At 42.6% G+C, this 16,637-nt stretch overlaps 1 protein-coding gene and 1 long non-coding RNA gene across 2 annotated transcripts in view; both read left to right on the top strand.

The window, feature by feature from the left end:
- The window catches only part of pdzrn4 (PDZ domain containing ring finger 4), a 45,303-nt gene extending 35,077 nt beyond the window's left edge, over positions 1-10,226 (top strand). Inside the window, exons 4-9 of the mRNA XM_037759825.1 lie at positions 1,793-1,891; positions 4,142-4,204; positions 7,054-7,155; positions 7,356-7,472; positions 8,198-9,259; positions 9,364-10,226. Coding sequence (XP_037615753.1) covers positions 1,793-1,891; positions 4,142-4,204; positions 7,054-7,155; positions 7,356-7,472; positions 8,198-9,259; positions 9,364-9,936 — 2,016 coding nt within the window. The 3' untranslated portion in view covers positions 9,937-10,226. The remainder of the gene's footprint in view (positions 1-1,792; positions 1,892-4,141; positions 4,205-7,053; positions 7,156-7,355; positions 7,473-8,197; positions 9,260-9,363) is intronic.
- Positions 10,227-13,720: 3,494 nt separating this feature from the next.
- Positions 13,721-13,993, top strand: LOC119482973. Its single transcript, XR_005205587.1, has 2 exons — positions 13,721-13,763; positions 13,798-13,993. It is a non-coding gene; the product is annotated as an uncharacterized LOC119482973 (long non-coding RNA).
- Positions 13,994-16,637: the final 2,644 nt, after the last annotated feature.

Here is a 16,637-nt window from a genome sequence, read left to right as displayed (position 1 = left end):
TATGCGGCCACATGCTGGGTGCAGTTTGATACTGACAGGCTTTCATTTCATTGATGCACAGGACGCATGCTGGGGCTTTGTTTTTGTGTGAGCTCTGTGTCGCGTGCACATGTTCGTTGTGCTGGGTTGTTCTAGTGTGGGGACTACTGCAACTTTAGGTGTTAATCGGGTTGAGTCTGTGTAGAATCCAAGGGAAGTTCATCCTTAAAGCTGCACTCATTCACATGTTTATATTAACAATGAAATAAATGACAACCTGTAATGGGAAAGGTGTTGTTTACTGCAATTTCCCTCAGCTCGAAAGAGCGTTAGCTTAATCTAAATGTTTTTATTGCCAACAATTTTAGCATTTTGATTCACTCTCGCTGCTCTATTCAATCCCATTTCCAGCCACAGCAGGCAGCTTTTCTCAGCGTAAAAGCTCTGATAAACCCACTTTAGTGTGCTTGGGACCAAACGACAGACAAATTTAGCAACCAGCTGGTGAACACAGTGGAGCATTTAGCAGCTATAATATAGATAGCTCCCTCAGGAGTTGGTGGAGACCAAAGAAGAGCTAAAAGAAGAGTCTAATACTTGACTCCAAATGAATGCTAATTTTGCTCCTTGTCTGCTGGATGTGTAAATAGGCGACTGTTGTGTCAGTGTTTGTTTGCTGCGCGGTGCTATGACATTGTCCCGAAACCCCAATAGTCCGAACAAAGTCTCAATGGACCGAAAGCCCATTTGTCCGACAGCCCATTATCCCAAAAAACAAACTCCCATTGTTCCGAAGGCTAATTGCTCCGAAAATACAAACTCTCCGTGCAATGAACAGAAGCACATGGCTAATTATTATGCAAAATTACATCATTGGACCATTCTGGTTGCAATATTTATTTCTTACCATGGCGAAGGCATGACCTGCTCTACTCTGCCTCTGGTTGGCTAACCCTGATTTTCTTACCCTAAACCTAACTAATCTCACTCCTCATGCCTAAACCTAATCAGCCCAACCAACGAAGGCAACGAGTTAGAGTGGTCGGTCATGCCGTCACCAGTAGGGTAAAAATCGAGAAGATCCGATGTTATTCTGCATAATTTGAGTTTCAGAATAATGGGCCGTCAGAAAAATGGGCAATCAATGTTGCGCTGCCGCCAAAGTGGCTAAGCCTTGACATGAAAGAAACAAAGAAAAGCTGTGTTAAATAAAATAAATTGAAATTGAGGCAATCAAGAACATGTACAGTATTGCAACAATGTCCCCTAATGAATGCATCTGCTAAACATTCAATTAAAATTAGTAACTTCAAACTAGTAATTCAGCAACTATATCTTGAATAATGCTCATATTGGTTATGTTTGATGGTTGGCATGTTGTTGTTATGGTTATGGTTAGGGGCTTCGGGATGCAACAGTGTGTATGTGTGTGTGTGTGTGTGTGTAAAAGAGAGAGAGAGGCATTTGAGGTTTCTGCATATTGTATATATCAGTAGGAAATTAACATAGATCCTCTTTGCCTAAAGCAATCTCACTACTTATGACTGCAGAACAACAAAACGCTCCCAGAGTGATTAGTGACGGTGATGTAGAGCATAAAAAATCAAGTTGGACCTCATCTCCCATGGGTGGTATCGTTTCAGCTGCTCTGTAAAACAGATGTGTAAACTCGGTGTGTTGAAATGACACAGTTTTGGAATCCATCAGATCCGCTGGGAAAAAAAACGTGGGCTCATACTATAACAGGTGCACCATGGGAAAACATTTCTGGTTTAAAACATTATTGGTTTGTTTGTGTGTGTGTTTGACACAGGAGGTGGAGCTGTGCAGGCAGAACAGCCAGGAGAAGCTTGGCTTGACGCTGTGCTACAGGACCGACGATGAGGAGGACAGCGGCATCTATGTCAGCCAGGTAGGGACACAGATGTTCCCGCTATTTGGTCTTCCAACACTGACACTTACAGGTGACAAATAGTATAATCACTAGGGCTGTCAATCGATTAAAATATTTAATTGCAATTAATCGCATGATTGCCCATAGTTAATCGAGATTACACACAAATTAATCACACATTTTTATATCTGTTCAAAATGTACCTTATGGGAGATTTGTCAAGTATTTAATACTCTTATCAACATGGGAGTGGGCAAATATGCTGCTTTATGCAAATGTATGTATATATTTATTATTGAAAATCAATTACCAACACAAAACTATGACAAATATTGTCCAGAAATCCTCACAGGTACTACATTTAGCATTAAAAATATGCTCAAATCATAACATGGCAAACTCAAGCCAAACAGGCAACAACAGTTGTCAGTGTGCTGACTTGACTATGACTTGCCCCAAAGCTTCATGTGATTATCATAAAGTGGGCATGTCTGTAAAGGGGAGACTCGTGGGTACCCATAAAACCCATTTTCATTCACATATCTTGAGGTCAGAGGTTAAGGGACCCCTTTAAAAATAGCCATGCCAGTTTTTCCTTGCCAAAATTTGAAGTTTGGAGCGATATTTAGCCTCCTTCGCTTCTTCTTCTTGCAAGCATGGTTGGTACCAATGTAATCCTTAGGTTTTCTAGTTTCATATGATACCAGCATCTTCACTTTAGCTTTAAAGCTGACAAGTTGTGTTTTTGCGTGAAAGAAATTAGTGGTGTTAAAACAAATTTGCGCTAACATGTTATTATGGCTTTAACTTTGACAGCCCTAGTTATCACGTTTTGTTTTTAGGATTTACTAGTAATTGCTTTTTTCCTGTCACACAATTACCTATCTCCCCGATGAGGTCTGCATGTTTGTTAAATCAAACTCGGGGTCCCATGATCAGCTTCCTTTTGGAGCAGGAAGTTATTAAAAGATGGCATGAAATCCCATTTGAATTCCCATCTTTACACCCTGAAGCAAGTCGAAACTGAATTGAGGGAAGGAAGGAAGGAAAATTGTTTGCCAGTCAAATATCGACTCTGAATGAGCCACGCATGGCCAAAGAGGAAGTCAGGTTTAAAATGTGATTCCCGTCCTGCCAGTCTAAATTCCTCCTCCTTTGACGTGTTTTAATTGAAGGTTTTAATTAGCTCTGAGCGACAACCTTCTCTTTCAGTATGTTAAATGGCACATTTACTGAACCCCCCCTCTGAATACCAAAGAGAGAATATATATTACAGGGAGAAAAAAAAATCCTCTTGCACAATTGTTGATAAGACAAAATGAAAACAAATTATTGCACTTTCACCAGACAAAACTGAATGAATTATGAGGGCTTTAAGCACTACAAAACTGAATTAGAAAATCTGACTGCAGGTGCAGTTTCAATCCCATTATGAATAAAAAAAAGGCAGGAGTGTGAAAAGTAAGAGCTGCTATGAGGATATAAATGGTAACGCTATTTAGCTCCTTTATAGAATGACATGCGTATAAATCTGTGAACTCTGCCAGCGATTCCTCTGCATTTTCCACCTGCTCGTCTTGAACCAGATGAAGAATCTGAATGTTAATAAAAAACCTGCTGAACCTCAACAGATTGTGAAAGCAGTCTCCTCACCAACGTCTATTTTTGTATGTTTGATAAAAAAATAATGCTAATTCCTCTCATTAAAATGTATGTATGGATCGCATCGGTGCGACTTTGGGAAGAGTCTTTTCCCCATTTCTACTTTTTCCCCACATGTAGCTCTCTCTCTTGATCTTCAAAGCAAGAACAACAAAGTTTATCAAATTTGAGGGCTTGTATTGTTGTTGCATTTCCACTGGGATGCATTTTGGAAAAAATACGAGATGTTTATTCGTTCAAAACTAAAATAGAGCCATGTCTGTGCCATAAACTGTGCGACTTTTATTATTATTTTTTTAATTTATAAATCGCATGCTCTTTTGTGTGTCAAGGACTTACATGTTACCTCAGTCAGTGTATAAGTCAGCAGCTGCTAAACCCAGGATGAAGCACAAATACATGTCAGCGCCAAGAACCTGTATCATATGAAAAATACGAGGTTGTCACCAACAAAATAAGCATCTTCTCTTTATGGAAAAAACTGACGTTTGAACCTGACAGCACAGCAGAGATGAAACGGTACATCAGTGTTTTTTTTTTTGTTGGAGCAAACAGAGATGCACTATGACCGGCTGTCAGCATTGATTTTCATGCTTTTTTGTGCAGGTGGAGCCAAATAGTATAGCGGCAAGAGATGGACGCATCAAGGAAGGAGATCGGATTCTACAGGTGCTTATTTTCATTCACACCAGGTTATATTATGAGTTTATATGTATAAATTTAACCCCAAATATTTTTCACATCACTGGTAGGATGTTATCTTTGATATCAGCTTCATATTTACAAAACCCCCCCCCCATAAAAACACCTATTTCCCGTGTCTTTTTCTGTTAAAACATGCCTGGGTAGATCCTCCAAGCTGCTTGCAAGGCAAGCTTTTTAGAGGGATTGCTAAGCAGCTGGTGTCTCCAGTCCGGGCAAGCATATGTATATTTAATCACCTCGTTTTACTGGGGAAATTAAAGCCCTTAGTCGCAGTTACACCAGGCACTACATCATCTCTAGCACTCCTCTCTGTCTCAGTCTGTCTCATTACGCGGAAAAAAACACGCAGTAGCTCTCTCTAAACACATACAACTGAAATGTTTGCAACCTTTTATACGAACAGTTTTTCTACTTTGGATCAGTATCCAGTCTACTACTGATGCAAAATAGTTAAAGAGCCCATTGTTTCCCCGCTGGAATACAGGAGAGCTTTGCACTCCTGACTCCAGGCTCAGCAAATTAGTGGCACCAGGTGTGAGTAGCCAAGGTGAACAGTCCCTCGTTAAGACTTAATGAGAAGTTGTCTGTGTCTAAGAACGTCCTTTGCACAGAACCTTGTGTGAATACAACTCTCAGTTCTGATCTTTCTAATTATACATGTTGACGATATTTCCTATTATGTGAGCCATTTATGGAAATTTATGAAATTCAGCCTTTTTTTTTGTATGTTTGTGCATATTTGTATGCAGATACACACTTGTAGGCCTGACCTCACCCAAGTAGTTGATGAGTTCATTGAAAACACCTTCTGCCCTCCTTCTGATTGGCTGTTGCCTTTACCCTGAGAGCCTATTTGAGCCTCTAGTGCCACACTGTCTGTAAGCCGTGCTGATGGCTTACAGACCTCTTTGCAGCTTAAGAGTCTCTCAGTTCTTTGTTGACATATAAAACATTTTTCCTGCATGATAGGGCCGTTGTAATACAGAACCGAGTGGTTTTGTTGAGGAACAATGTGCTGAGACAAACAAAAGCATATCTCTACTTTCAGTGTACTCAAGGCTCTTCACTTAAACTATACACACTTACAATGGATTTATCATTTTGGTCAAGTTAGAAAACACACACACACACACACAATGCCAGTTTTTAATGCATAGCAAGCCAGCCAAACTTTTCCTTCCAAGCAAAATGTGCTGCACACTGCGTGAGCAACAACGGAAGTTGCAGCCACAAACACTATTGTAAAGATGAGACATTAGACATAAGTAAACACAATTCAAAATGGGCACATAAATGATACATGTGAATAAAACCATTAAGAAGTAGGAATAAAAATGAAAATAATCAAGATCAGCAATCAACCAACCATCAACCAATTTTTTTCGGAACAAGCAGAACAAGTTTGTGGTCTGGCTTGCCAACCACAAACGCATTACTTGAAGCCTGACAAGATGGATTTTCATGTGATCTCGCGATTTTCTCTTGTGACACCGCAAGAATCCAGGTGCCATGCAAGGTTAAAAAAATCCCAAGACAGACACTAAAATCATTTCCTTTTGAGGTATGATAAAAACCAGTCCAGTGCTGACCCAGGCCAACCCACCTCTCGACCCTCCTCATTAAAATATCATGATCGATATAGTGTCAAATGCTGCACTTAAATCCAATAACACTAAAATGGAGACTTTGTTTCTGTATGGTTGAGGGCGAAAGCTGGATTGGTAGAGATCCTGTACTTGGTTAGGTGCCAGGTGGTTAATAGTCGATAGATTGTGGTCTGTAGTTACGAATAATTTAGCTAACAATGGCATGTTTGTCACTATATTCTTTAAAATCATTATGCATGCACCCAGAATGTGTTGGCCCTAAAAAGATAAATAGAAAATTACAAAACTAACATAAAAGGCACAAACTAAGAAGACGTTAATTGAACTACACACAACAGAGAAGTACCTGATATGTACTACCAATATGGGTCATTGGAGCACCACCTTGTACAGCTTAATTGCTCATTTATGTTTATTGCATCATGTAAATTAGATTTTCTGAGATAAGATTATTATTGAAATAAGCAAGCAGTAAGCGTGATGGATAAGAAATGCTAAAATATAGTTTGATGGACACTTCCTGGATGTCCTCTCAGGAAGCAACATCTCAACTTGCTTCCAGTCTGAAACAACAGTGTACCAACATTACCTCTTCTCCATATTTATTGTACATAGCACTCTCTGATTACCTCCATTCTCTCACCGAAGTGTTTCTGTGTCCCGGTAGTGTGAGTGATTGTGGAGAGCAGGGCCTGCTGTACCGCTGGCCCTATTATCTTCTGCTGACAGCCCCATTACTCTAGTGAGGAAAAGATGAACGCCACCTGTCAGAGAACAGTTAATTGTGTGTCTGGACGTGTGCTGAGAGCAGACTCTCGTGAGGTCCGACTACCCACTTGCAATTGACTCCCCTTACCGAGCACGCAGCCTGCCCATGCCTTTCCTAGGGATTGTGTGGAGTTGGAGGAAGTGATGGGTGGAAGGAGGAAAGACAGATGGAGAGATCCGAGAAAGAAAGGTGTGAAAAGAGACTAATGAAGGGAGAAAATGGGCAGAAATAAGTGAGGAAAAAAGGTGTCATTACTCAAGGTGTGTCTTGCAAGAATAGGGACAATGGTTATTACACTCATCTTTTCATTCATGTCAGTTAAATGGATGATGATGATGATGATAAAAGTACAGGTTCTTTCTTTGGGTGTGCGGTTGGGACTTTCTGCAAGTTCGTTCCTCTTAACGTGACCATTTATTCTTGTCTTTGACGTACAGATTAATGGCTGTGAAGTGCAAGACAGAGAGAAAGCCGTTGCCTTGTTGTCAAGCGAAGAAGCAAGGAGCATCATACTACTGGTGACAAGACCAGAAATCCAGGTAAACACTCCCACTCCTACACAGGCTCTCTGCCCTGTCTCGAAAACCTCTGTCATGTCAAATAGCTGCCTGCTAAGTGCCTTTTGCTTTCCTTCGAACTGTCAAGTGTGATTGTCTGGAGTTTTCTACACACAAACACACACACACAAACCCAGAGGGGTAGAGAGAGACAGGTTTTTGACAAGATGTTGTGATTTCAGCTGGAGGAGGAAGTATGGCTGGATGACGAGCAACAGGAGCTTGTGGAGGAGCTGAAGATGGAGATCCTGGAGGAGAGGAGAAAGCAGAAGGAACGTATCTTTGACAGGAGAGATGAGGTGAGCGCGTAAGCTGAGAGGAAATGCATTAAAACAAGAGGCGAAAAAATGTCCAATAAAAGAGACAGAAATGTGTCAGAAAGTGGGAGGAAAGGTTGCAGGCTAGGAAAGAAGGAGAGACTAAATTTGAGAAGGTGGCAGAAAAAGGAAGGATAATGAGAGCACAAGATTTGATGTATGTAACCTTACCGTCATTCCAACCCCTTTTCTAGACAAGAACGTCGATATTGTATGATTGTACAAAACTCCAAAAATCCATTGCCAACGTTCTTACTTTCTACAATATCTGTGCATGGCAACTTCGGTATGGTTAGGGAAAGATCAAGGCTATGGCAAACAAACTATGGTTAAGGTTGGGCAAGCACCACGCTATGGTGATGGAAAGATCATGGTTACGGTAAATGGAAGGGAAAACTCTAGTCTCCAGCATGAAAATCAGACGTGCTACACGTCCATCAATCATCATCATCATCTTGACCGTCACACCCCGACTTTCAGCCTCTCTTCATATAGGGCACATTACTTCCTGCATTGGGATTGGACCTAAATCGTAAGCTGCAGAATCGGCCAATATGGACGTAATTCCTGGGGATACTTGGCTGATCATTCTCCCTTCACAATGCACTATGTAACACAATCATGAACTGCAACAAACATAAGGTCTTGCAAGAATTAAATTGCCCTTGAGGAGGACTAACTGTTTTTTATCTCTCTTTATACACCAGCATCTAGCTGAAGAAGACATGACAACAGACACAGCCACCTGTTCCTCCAACAATCAAGACAAAGACAGTGGGTTTGGTCGCGGTACAGACAGCCCAGAGCACCAACCACTGCTGGCTAGACTCCACAGGAGGAACCCGGCCCATTGCCTGAGGGAGCGATGGCGGGCAGAGCATCCACACACAAGACGAGGGACTGTAGTGCAACAGGACACCCAGGGGCCGAGGACATTGTCCAAAGGCCAAGGCCATGAAGGGGTAGTCAGTATTCGCAGTGGTGGTGGCGGCGGGGTCCTAGGTTTAGAAAATCGCTTCCAGCAACTCCTGGAGCTCAAGTGTCAAATCCGGAACGGAGGCGAGTGTGGGGTGTACTCCATTCGACACAGTATAGAGTGTAGTGTCACTGAGCAAGGAGTGGATGGAGATGCCATAGATGGTGTTGGAGGAGGGAGTGGAGTGGAGCAGGAGTTGAGGATGCTAAATGAGGAACTGCGCAGCATTGAGCTCGAGTGCCAGAGCATCATGCAGGCGCATCAACTCCGCCAGGCCCACCAGCTGGACGCCTCACAACCCGCGTCACCGGGACGGAGCCCCAAAGACGGACACATGCGTCACGGCAGATTGGCCGACATCCATGAATACCCGGAGCGGTCGGACAGCGACAGGATCCGGGAGAAGGACAGCTCCAGTGCCTACAACACGGCGGAGAGTGCGCGATCGACACCGCTAGGTATGGAGAGATCTCCTGATCATTCTCTGCAGAGACACATCAGCATCACCAACCAGAAAAACCTCAGACTGGCTTCCTCCATACCCTCCAGCCCCATCCCTATCCCCAAACCCCAGAGTACACCCAGTCGTAGCAGACCAGCAGACCCAGGCCCCGTTATCTCCAGCAGCCCAGACCAGAGCAACCCTTCCCGGTCTGAGTCAGACGCTGCCCTGCCTGCAGACGATGAGAGGTGTGAGAAGAAAGGGAGGACCAGAGATTCCAGGAGGGCGCTTCCCTATGGTTCTTATCAGACAACCCCCTATCCAGGCCAGGGAGGATCCAGGCAACTTCAGGTAGGTGTAATCAAGAAGACACGTGAAAACCGAATGCTGATATGCCTTTGAGTGAGGCACCTCTGAAGACAATTCTGTGCTAACAATGTTCCCTGTGTTTGCAGAGCTACATGCAGCTGCTCCAACAGCACTCCTCGCTGGAGTACTCCCAGAGCCAGCTGAGTCTGCTCAGTGTCTGTCGAGATCCCGTGCATCGGAGCGGACGCCCCGGGGAACCCCGTCTGGAGTGGAAGGTCAAAGTTCGGGCTGACGGCACACGCTACGTGGCCCGGAGGCCTGCTCGTGACCGCATCCTGAGGGAGCGGGCGCTAAGGATCAGAGAGGAGAGGAGCGGAGGCATGACCACGGACGACGACGCCATGAGCGAGATGAAGATGGGCCGCTACTGGAGCAAAGAGGAGAGGAAGCAGCACTTGGCGCGGGCCAGGGAGCAAAGGAAGAGGAGGGAGTTCATGCAGAAGAGCCGCCTCGAGTGTCTAAAGGAGGGGCCGGCCAGCGGAGCTGAGGGCAGGAAGGAGATCAATATCTTGGAGCTCAGTCACAAAAAGATGATGAAGAAACGAAACAAAAAGATCTTGGATAACTGGATGACCATCCAGGAGCTGATGACCCATGGGGCTAGAGTCCCAGAGGGCTCCAAAGTACATAACGCTTTCCTATCTGTCACAACTGTCTAGCGGACACATACAGTACTGTAAATTTCTAAGTACTGAACACTTTAAGATCAGCATTTCAGGAACTACTGCTTTATGTAAAAAAGTGTCCGTTTGTGAAATTCAATTAAAAACGTGACTGCTGGAGGACTTCTGTAGCATTCCTACGGCAACTTTGTAACTCTCACTTTACGAATGTTTGAATAGTTCTTTAAAGGAACAGTGTGTAGCATTTAGGGGGATCTATTGGCAAAAATGGAATATAATATTAATAACTGTGTTTACTTTAGTGTATTATCACCTGAAACTAAGAATTGCTGTGTTTTCGTTACCTTAGAATGAGTGGGTCGTCTTCACGTCTACAGTAGCCCAGAACGGACAAATCAAACGCTGGCTCTAGAGATGGCCATTCGTGTTTTTGCGTCGCCCACTGTAGTTCTCCTACATGATTGGCACACGAGAGAAGTTTCAGTTGGTTGCAATCCGCAACCTCCCCGCTAGATGCCGCCAAATCCTACACACTGCACCTTTAACTCTATCATTACAAGACCTCAGCCATTCAAAACTTTTCACTGTTTTTACTCTGGCTTTTTGGTAACACGCTGGCTTCTGATAGCAGATGATTTTGGTAGCATATTGGTTCACACTGATTCGCAGAAAAAAAAAAGTGCAGAACCAACACAATAACTTCATGTACACTATGTATTGGCTCTCCATATTCTTGTGTTTCATTGCATATGAAGCGACTTCACTTGCCTCGTTCAAAGTGGCATTTTTTTATAATGGGGAAAATACAATATTTTTCACACTTTGTAAACTCGGTAACTTTTTGTAAGGACTTTTTTTACACTGAATGTCAATGTACTGTAAACAATTTATTGTAATTTCTTATTTATGTTTGTCTCACCAAACCATCAAGGTCAGAGTTGACACTATTTGATTGTACTGTAGGCCGCCTTGTATGCCACACCGACACAAAGAGAAATGAGAAACTTTGTGATCTCATAAAACACTTTCATTGTGTTGATAATGTCAGTTGAGTTGTCTGAAAAATTTAAAGCACTGAGAATATAATTATGCTATCTCAAAAGCTGGGAGGGCTTTTTGAAACAGTTTTACCTCACCTTCCAGTCAAAACTCTGATACATCAAGTGGTTGAATACCTGGTTAATTCAATCGTTGACTTATGTAACCCTTACTATGAACCATAAATGTGTGAATTATGTTTAAAATGTTAAATAGATTAATATTTATATTGTTTACTGTTATTTCTATTTATTGTAAATTAATTTTTAAGGTCCGTCTGATAAATGTTTCACATTAAGTGGCTACCCTTGAAAGGGAAGTGGAAGTAATGTATCATATAAGCAGCCTTTCAACTCAAACCTGCTGCTTTTCACTGTAAAGTTCATTGAAGAGGCCTTGAGTTCAGTATTTGTTGATGGTGATATTTGTAATAAAACAATAATGATGAAAAGAAAGATGAAGAAAAAATTACCTTTTTGAACATTTTGTCTTTTCAATATATGAAGATTTTCTTTTTACCCTTGCCAGCAGCGTGGCTTTAGGGATGACGATGGTTGATTTGTCCTGGACTAAAACATGTCAACAACTATTGGATGGATTGCCATGAAATTTGGTGCAAACATGTCATGTCGCCCTCAGGATGAATGCAAAATGAATGAGGATGAATGCATCATCATCAGGTCCAACTCTTAATTTGTCCCAAATTTGTTCAAGCTTTAGTCCATGACCAAATACCTGTAAAACTAATGACACGCTAAACTATGATGGTGAACATGGTAACCATTACACCTGCTAAACATCAGCTTGTTAGCATTGTCATTGTGAGCATGCTGATGTTGGCATTTAGCACCACCGTGTCAAATAGCCATAGACCGTATATAAGAAGTGGACATAGTCACCTTGACGTTACTCATTGGTTTGTGGACTGCCTTTTTTAAGCCTCGGATTCAGTATTTCGGCCGTCACCATCTTGGTTTTTGACCATTGCCATCTTGTTTTTTTTGCAATCAGAAGTGGCACAAGAGGGTGGAGCTAAGTACAAATGAACACCGAATAAGACATTTTAGATGACCAATTAACTTTAATGAACTGAAAACACACTATGAAAGGGTTAAAGTTGTAAGACAAAAACGCTGACAACTCCCAGACCGGACAACGCCGTGGTAGCGACCTGTCAATCACAAGGTAGCCACGCCCTAAAAACCATACCCTGCTTTATGGTCTATTTGACTCTAAATGGGACCATAATGTACTAAATGAACATCATGCTGTATTGAAGAAGACTTGAGACTAGTGATTGAGACCATAAACTCATGTGTACAATGTTTACTGAGGTAATAAATCAAGTGAGAAGTAGGCTCATTTTTTCACTGACTTGCAACCACAGGAGTCGCCCCCTGCTGGCTATTAGAAAGAATGCAAGTTTAAGGCACTTTTGCATTGGCTTCACTTTTCAGACCCAGAGATTGCCCACTGCATACAGCCTAACAGAGCCTGTAGAATTTTAAACATATTTTGCATCAAATATACAGTACGTCCTCCATACAAAGTCCAAAGTTTTCAGTGATTCACTTTGAATGTGGCTCGCTCAGCTTGCATTATGAATGCTGGGGCCAGCAGTGTTTTGGATCTGAGAGGCACAAGAGCAACGCTTGCATCTCCCTGCTCTATGATAAAATGTACTCTTTGTGGAGAAAATGTATGGTTTCCTGCTTATGTGTGTGGTGTCGGCGGGCGAGGAATGCATAAGAGGAGGCGGCCAGGTTATTTATCTAAGATGCATAATGCAGGAACATCTACTGTAAGTGCTGCCACTGATCGATATTGTGCAATCAGCTACGCTCTAAAAACACGGATTCGGTTTGTGAGTGATTATAGAGAAAATGATCGCTAATTGAACACATGGGAGAGTTAAATGGGAACCGCAATGATTGCCGCACCTGGAAAAAGATACCCCACCTGCCTCCAGGCTGTACCAAACCAAGCGTCCTGATCTCCATATTCACACTCACAGGAAGTCATAAAGCATTTTGATGTTTTGTGGCTTGATAGCACACATGGTAATTTACCCTGTCGGTACAGTTTACTGTATTCATGTATTCACACTGGGGATGACTGACTGACTGTGTGTGTGTGGTGGGGGGGTGCATGTCCATTTAGCGATAGGAGGCATCAAAGCTAAACTATACTCCCCATTTCAAAGCATTAAGGAGACGCCGGCGAAGTCTCCTCATCCCCTGTCAATCTGCCGCGTCTGTCCACAGCCCACTGAACTGAGGAATTAATGAGCGACATCAGACTGGCATCTCCATCGCCGGGGCTTTTTATGCATATCATTAAATCAGGTAAAGCACTGCACCCACCACGTTTCTTCCTCACAGCTAACCATCTCCCTGTATAATATCCGAGCTGTTATATCTATGTGACAGAAGTGGCACAAGAACTGAGGAAAAATTCGGCGCAGGCAACGTAGTATTATGAATGATTAATCCCAATGCGCATAGCAAAGATAATTGAATGTTGATCGTGGTATGGTGGTGGTGTGGTGGCCTATACGCTGAAATAGGCTTGCATTTCCATACATGTATGAAGCACATTGGCATGACCATAATGCATAGCTTAATGCTAATGCATTGGGGCTTATGTTGCATGCATGCTTCATGCATCAAGACATGAAAGAGAATAGCACCTTAGCTCTAGTGAAAATGAATTGTTTGAAGGAGCACTGCCTTCGCTTCAATATTGACACAGAAAACTTATGTCTTGAAAGAAAAGTCTACATTTTAAGGTTCTGACACACCAAGCCGACTGTCGGCCGTTGGACAGTTCGAGGCCGTCGGTGAGCGTCCGTCGGCCTAGTTTTTGTGGCGTGTCCCGCACCGTTGGCTCTAGTCTGCCCGTGTCTGAGTTTTTCTGGCTGATTCAGCACGTTGAATCGGCGGCGCCGCCCGTCGGTGAGAGAAATCACTCTGATTGTCTGTTCAGCTTAAACGAATCAGTGCACGAGAACAGAAACAGACTCTAGGAAAGCAAGCCAACGAGTAAAGTCAAGAGGTTCTTCTCATTTTTCATCTTCATCTCATCTGATCATTCCAGATATTTTCACAACGACATGGCCATCTGGAACGAAGCTAAGTGGAGAGTGAGAGTGGTGTGAAAATGGTCGGCAAACGCCGCTTTGTTTCATGTACATATCATAACAACAGCTTGTATATCCCCAGTCTTCGGTCTTCGGGTTTCCAGTTTTGAATGACAAATACAGAATACAGCCGCTTGCTGGTAGGGAGAGTTATTTCCTCTCACGCAGGCGCAGAACCTTCGTGGTAGTCGGCCGTCGGCTGTATTCTTTGCAGTGTATTCGAGTGCATCTTTTTGGCCAAGACAAATGTGACATGAGGCGACGCAACTGTTAGTTCTTTGATGTCGGGTTGGTGTGTCTGGGCCTTTAGATGCTAAAGCATGGCATTAAAAATGAAATGCTTTATTGATACCCGCTGGATGGATGCAATCGCTGCTGATTGATACCTCTCTCTCATATGAGATGGTGGTATCGATCTTCTCGCCTAACACTCGGCATTTTGTTTCCCCCAAAATGTCAAACTATACTTTTAATGGATGTGACCTACATAGTTCTTTTGAAGAAAAACTCGCCAGCACCTTTACACAAGAAACAAAACAAACAACCATAAAAAACAGAGAAAATGAGCAAAGAAAAAGTAGTAAAGAAAAGGTTCAGTCCAGGTAATATCTATTGATTTTCCCAAAGCTGCAACTCCATGAGGAAGACATCTGGGGGATTTTGTTCAGTCAGTAATCAGCGTTTGTGGAAGAGTTAGGTCGGTATTTGTTGGAAACTTTACAGCTGTTTATTCTCTCAAATCTGGAGCTATCCTCACAGCAGGATGCCGCCCCGAACACACAAACACGCACACGTGAAATCCATGAATCCTGACTCCTCTTCTCATCTTGATCTGTCTCATTCAAATTCCAACAGCTGAGCGGCCTGGCGCTGCACCGTGGCACAGATGAAAAAGCATCCAGGTATCCCGGCTCTCTTTAATCTAACGACGCCTTTGAAGCAGCCGCGAAACGAGCGGGACTAGAACAAAGTCAGGTGTTCTTCACTGAGACGGCGGTTTAGACGACGTGACGGGAAGTGGGTGACATGTTGTGTGTGTGTGTGTGTTTGGGTGTTGACTGTGTGTCCTTGAGAGAATATGCCATTATAATCCTCATCTGATGCTCCATTAGAAGAAGAAACACATTTGGAATATCAATATTTCATTTTCACAGTTATCATCAATACCAGTACATCACAACTCCCCTAGTTGTGGCTTTTGTTGAATGACCTGCAGATGTTCATTTGTTCAATCAGCGTTGTTTGCCGTGCCAACAAGTCTGTCATATATTTTAATATGCAGCGGCACAATCAAGAGTTGTGTCTTATTATGGAATAAATGACTGATTAGGGTGGGGTAATGACTGATAATTTTCCATTCATTAAACCTCTATTTACGGCCTCAATTATGCGCTAATGGCTCATTCAGACTTCTAATTAACCAAATGGATATTTTTCACCGTCTTTTTCCTCATGAAGGACGACTAACTGTACTCCCGTGGAACTTCAGTCAGTTAAGAACACAGATATGTCACTATGGTTTTGTCTTTTCCAATTCTCCCTGCATTGATTTATTGTCATGTTGCCTTCAAGGCTCTGCACAGACAGCATGCACTTTCTGAATATCTGGTTCTTTGCACAACAGAAATCAACCTCTTGGACCTTTCTGCTCTTCCTCACTTGGGTGATATTACCCAAACATGAAGCATCCCATTCAGAAAAGACAACATTTATGACATAAAGTATATAAGTAAGTAGATGTTCAATGTTTTGCATTGATTGAAACATTAGGGGCAACATCTGGGATCAACCCTGTGACCCAGGTGTTATAAAACGGTCTCTTTTGCCACTAAACCACCACATTTCCATCAATTGTTAGTCAAACAGAGAGACCACATGTGTGCGGTTTCAGCAGATAAGATGCTGCAATGTAAAGAGGTGCTATTATAGAGCGAAAACGCATGCAGAGCTGTATAGCGGAAACAGTAAAAGTGGCTCAACTCGGGCCTAATTAGCAATATAAAATATTCAGAGGACCATGCAGTCCCGACGCAGATTTAACACTTGAGATAATTGGAACAGAATACACACTGAAGAGGTGGGATGGCAGGAACAAAAGAGGCTGTAAGTGTTCCTCTGTGGTGGGATGTAGGGAGGGAGGAGAAGATTGTATATGAACGAGAGGATTTTCTGAATGAGGTACAGTAGGTGTGTATTTTGGAAGATGTTGCTCATGATTATTTTCAATTAAACACGTAAAAGTCAACTGGATTAACTCATTTAAAGAGATTTGTTCCAAATGCTCCAAGACATGAGAAAAATAAGATACCTTCTACAAAATTTTATTTGCTTTTTATATATTTTGGAACCTTATATATTACAAGACCGATTTTTGATGTGAGCATAATGCATTATTTCCAAGTAGCTTTTTTTCAGTCTCAGCAGTGACAGTAATATGCGGTTGGTTGCAGCTGGTTTGATAATCCTGCCGATCTGACACCTGGATTATCTTGAGAGACAAACCATTCTGTGTCAGGCTCTCCTGTGGGCTGAAGGCTTTGATTAGCCACAACTATTGATC

The sequence above is a fragment of the Sebastes umbrosus genome, chromosome 23 (genome assembly GCF_015220745.1).
Source record: "Sebastes umbrosus isolate fSebUmb1 chromosome 23, fSebUmb1.pri, whole genome shotgun sequence".
Lineage (NCBI taxonomy): Eukaryota > Metazoa > Chordata > Actinopteri > Perciformes > Sebastidae > Sebastes > Sebastes umbrosus.
Note: the sequence above shows the minus strand (reverse complement) of the source record. Positions and strands in the feature narration are given on the sequence as shown.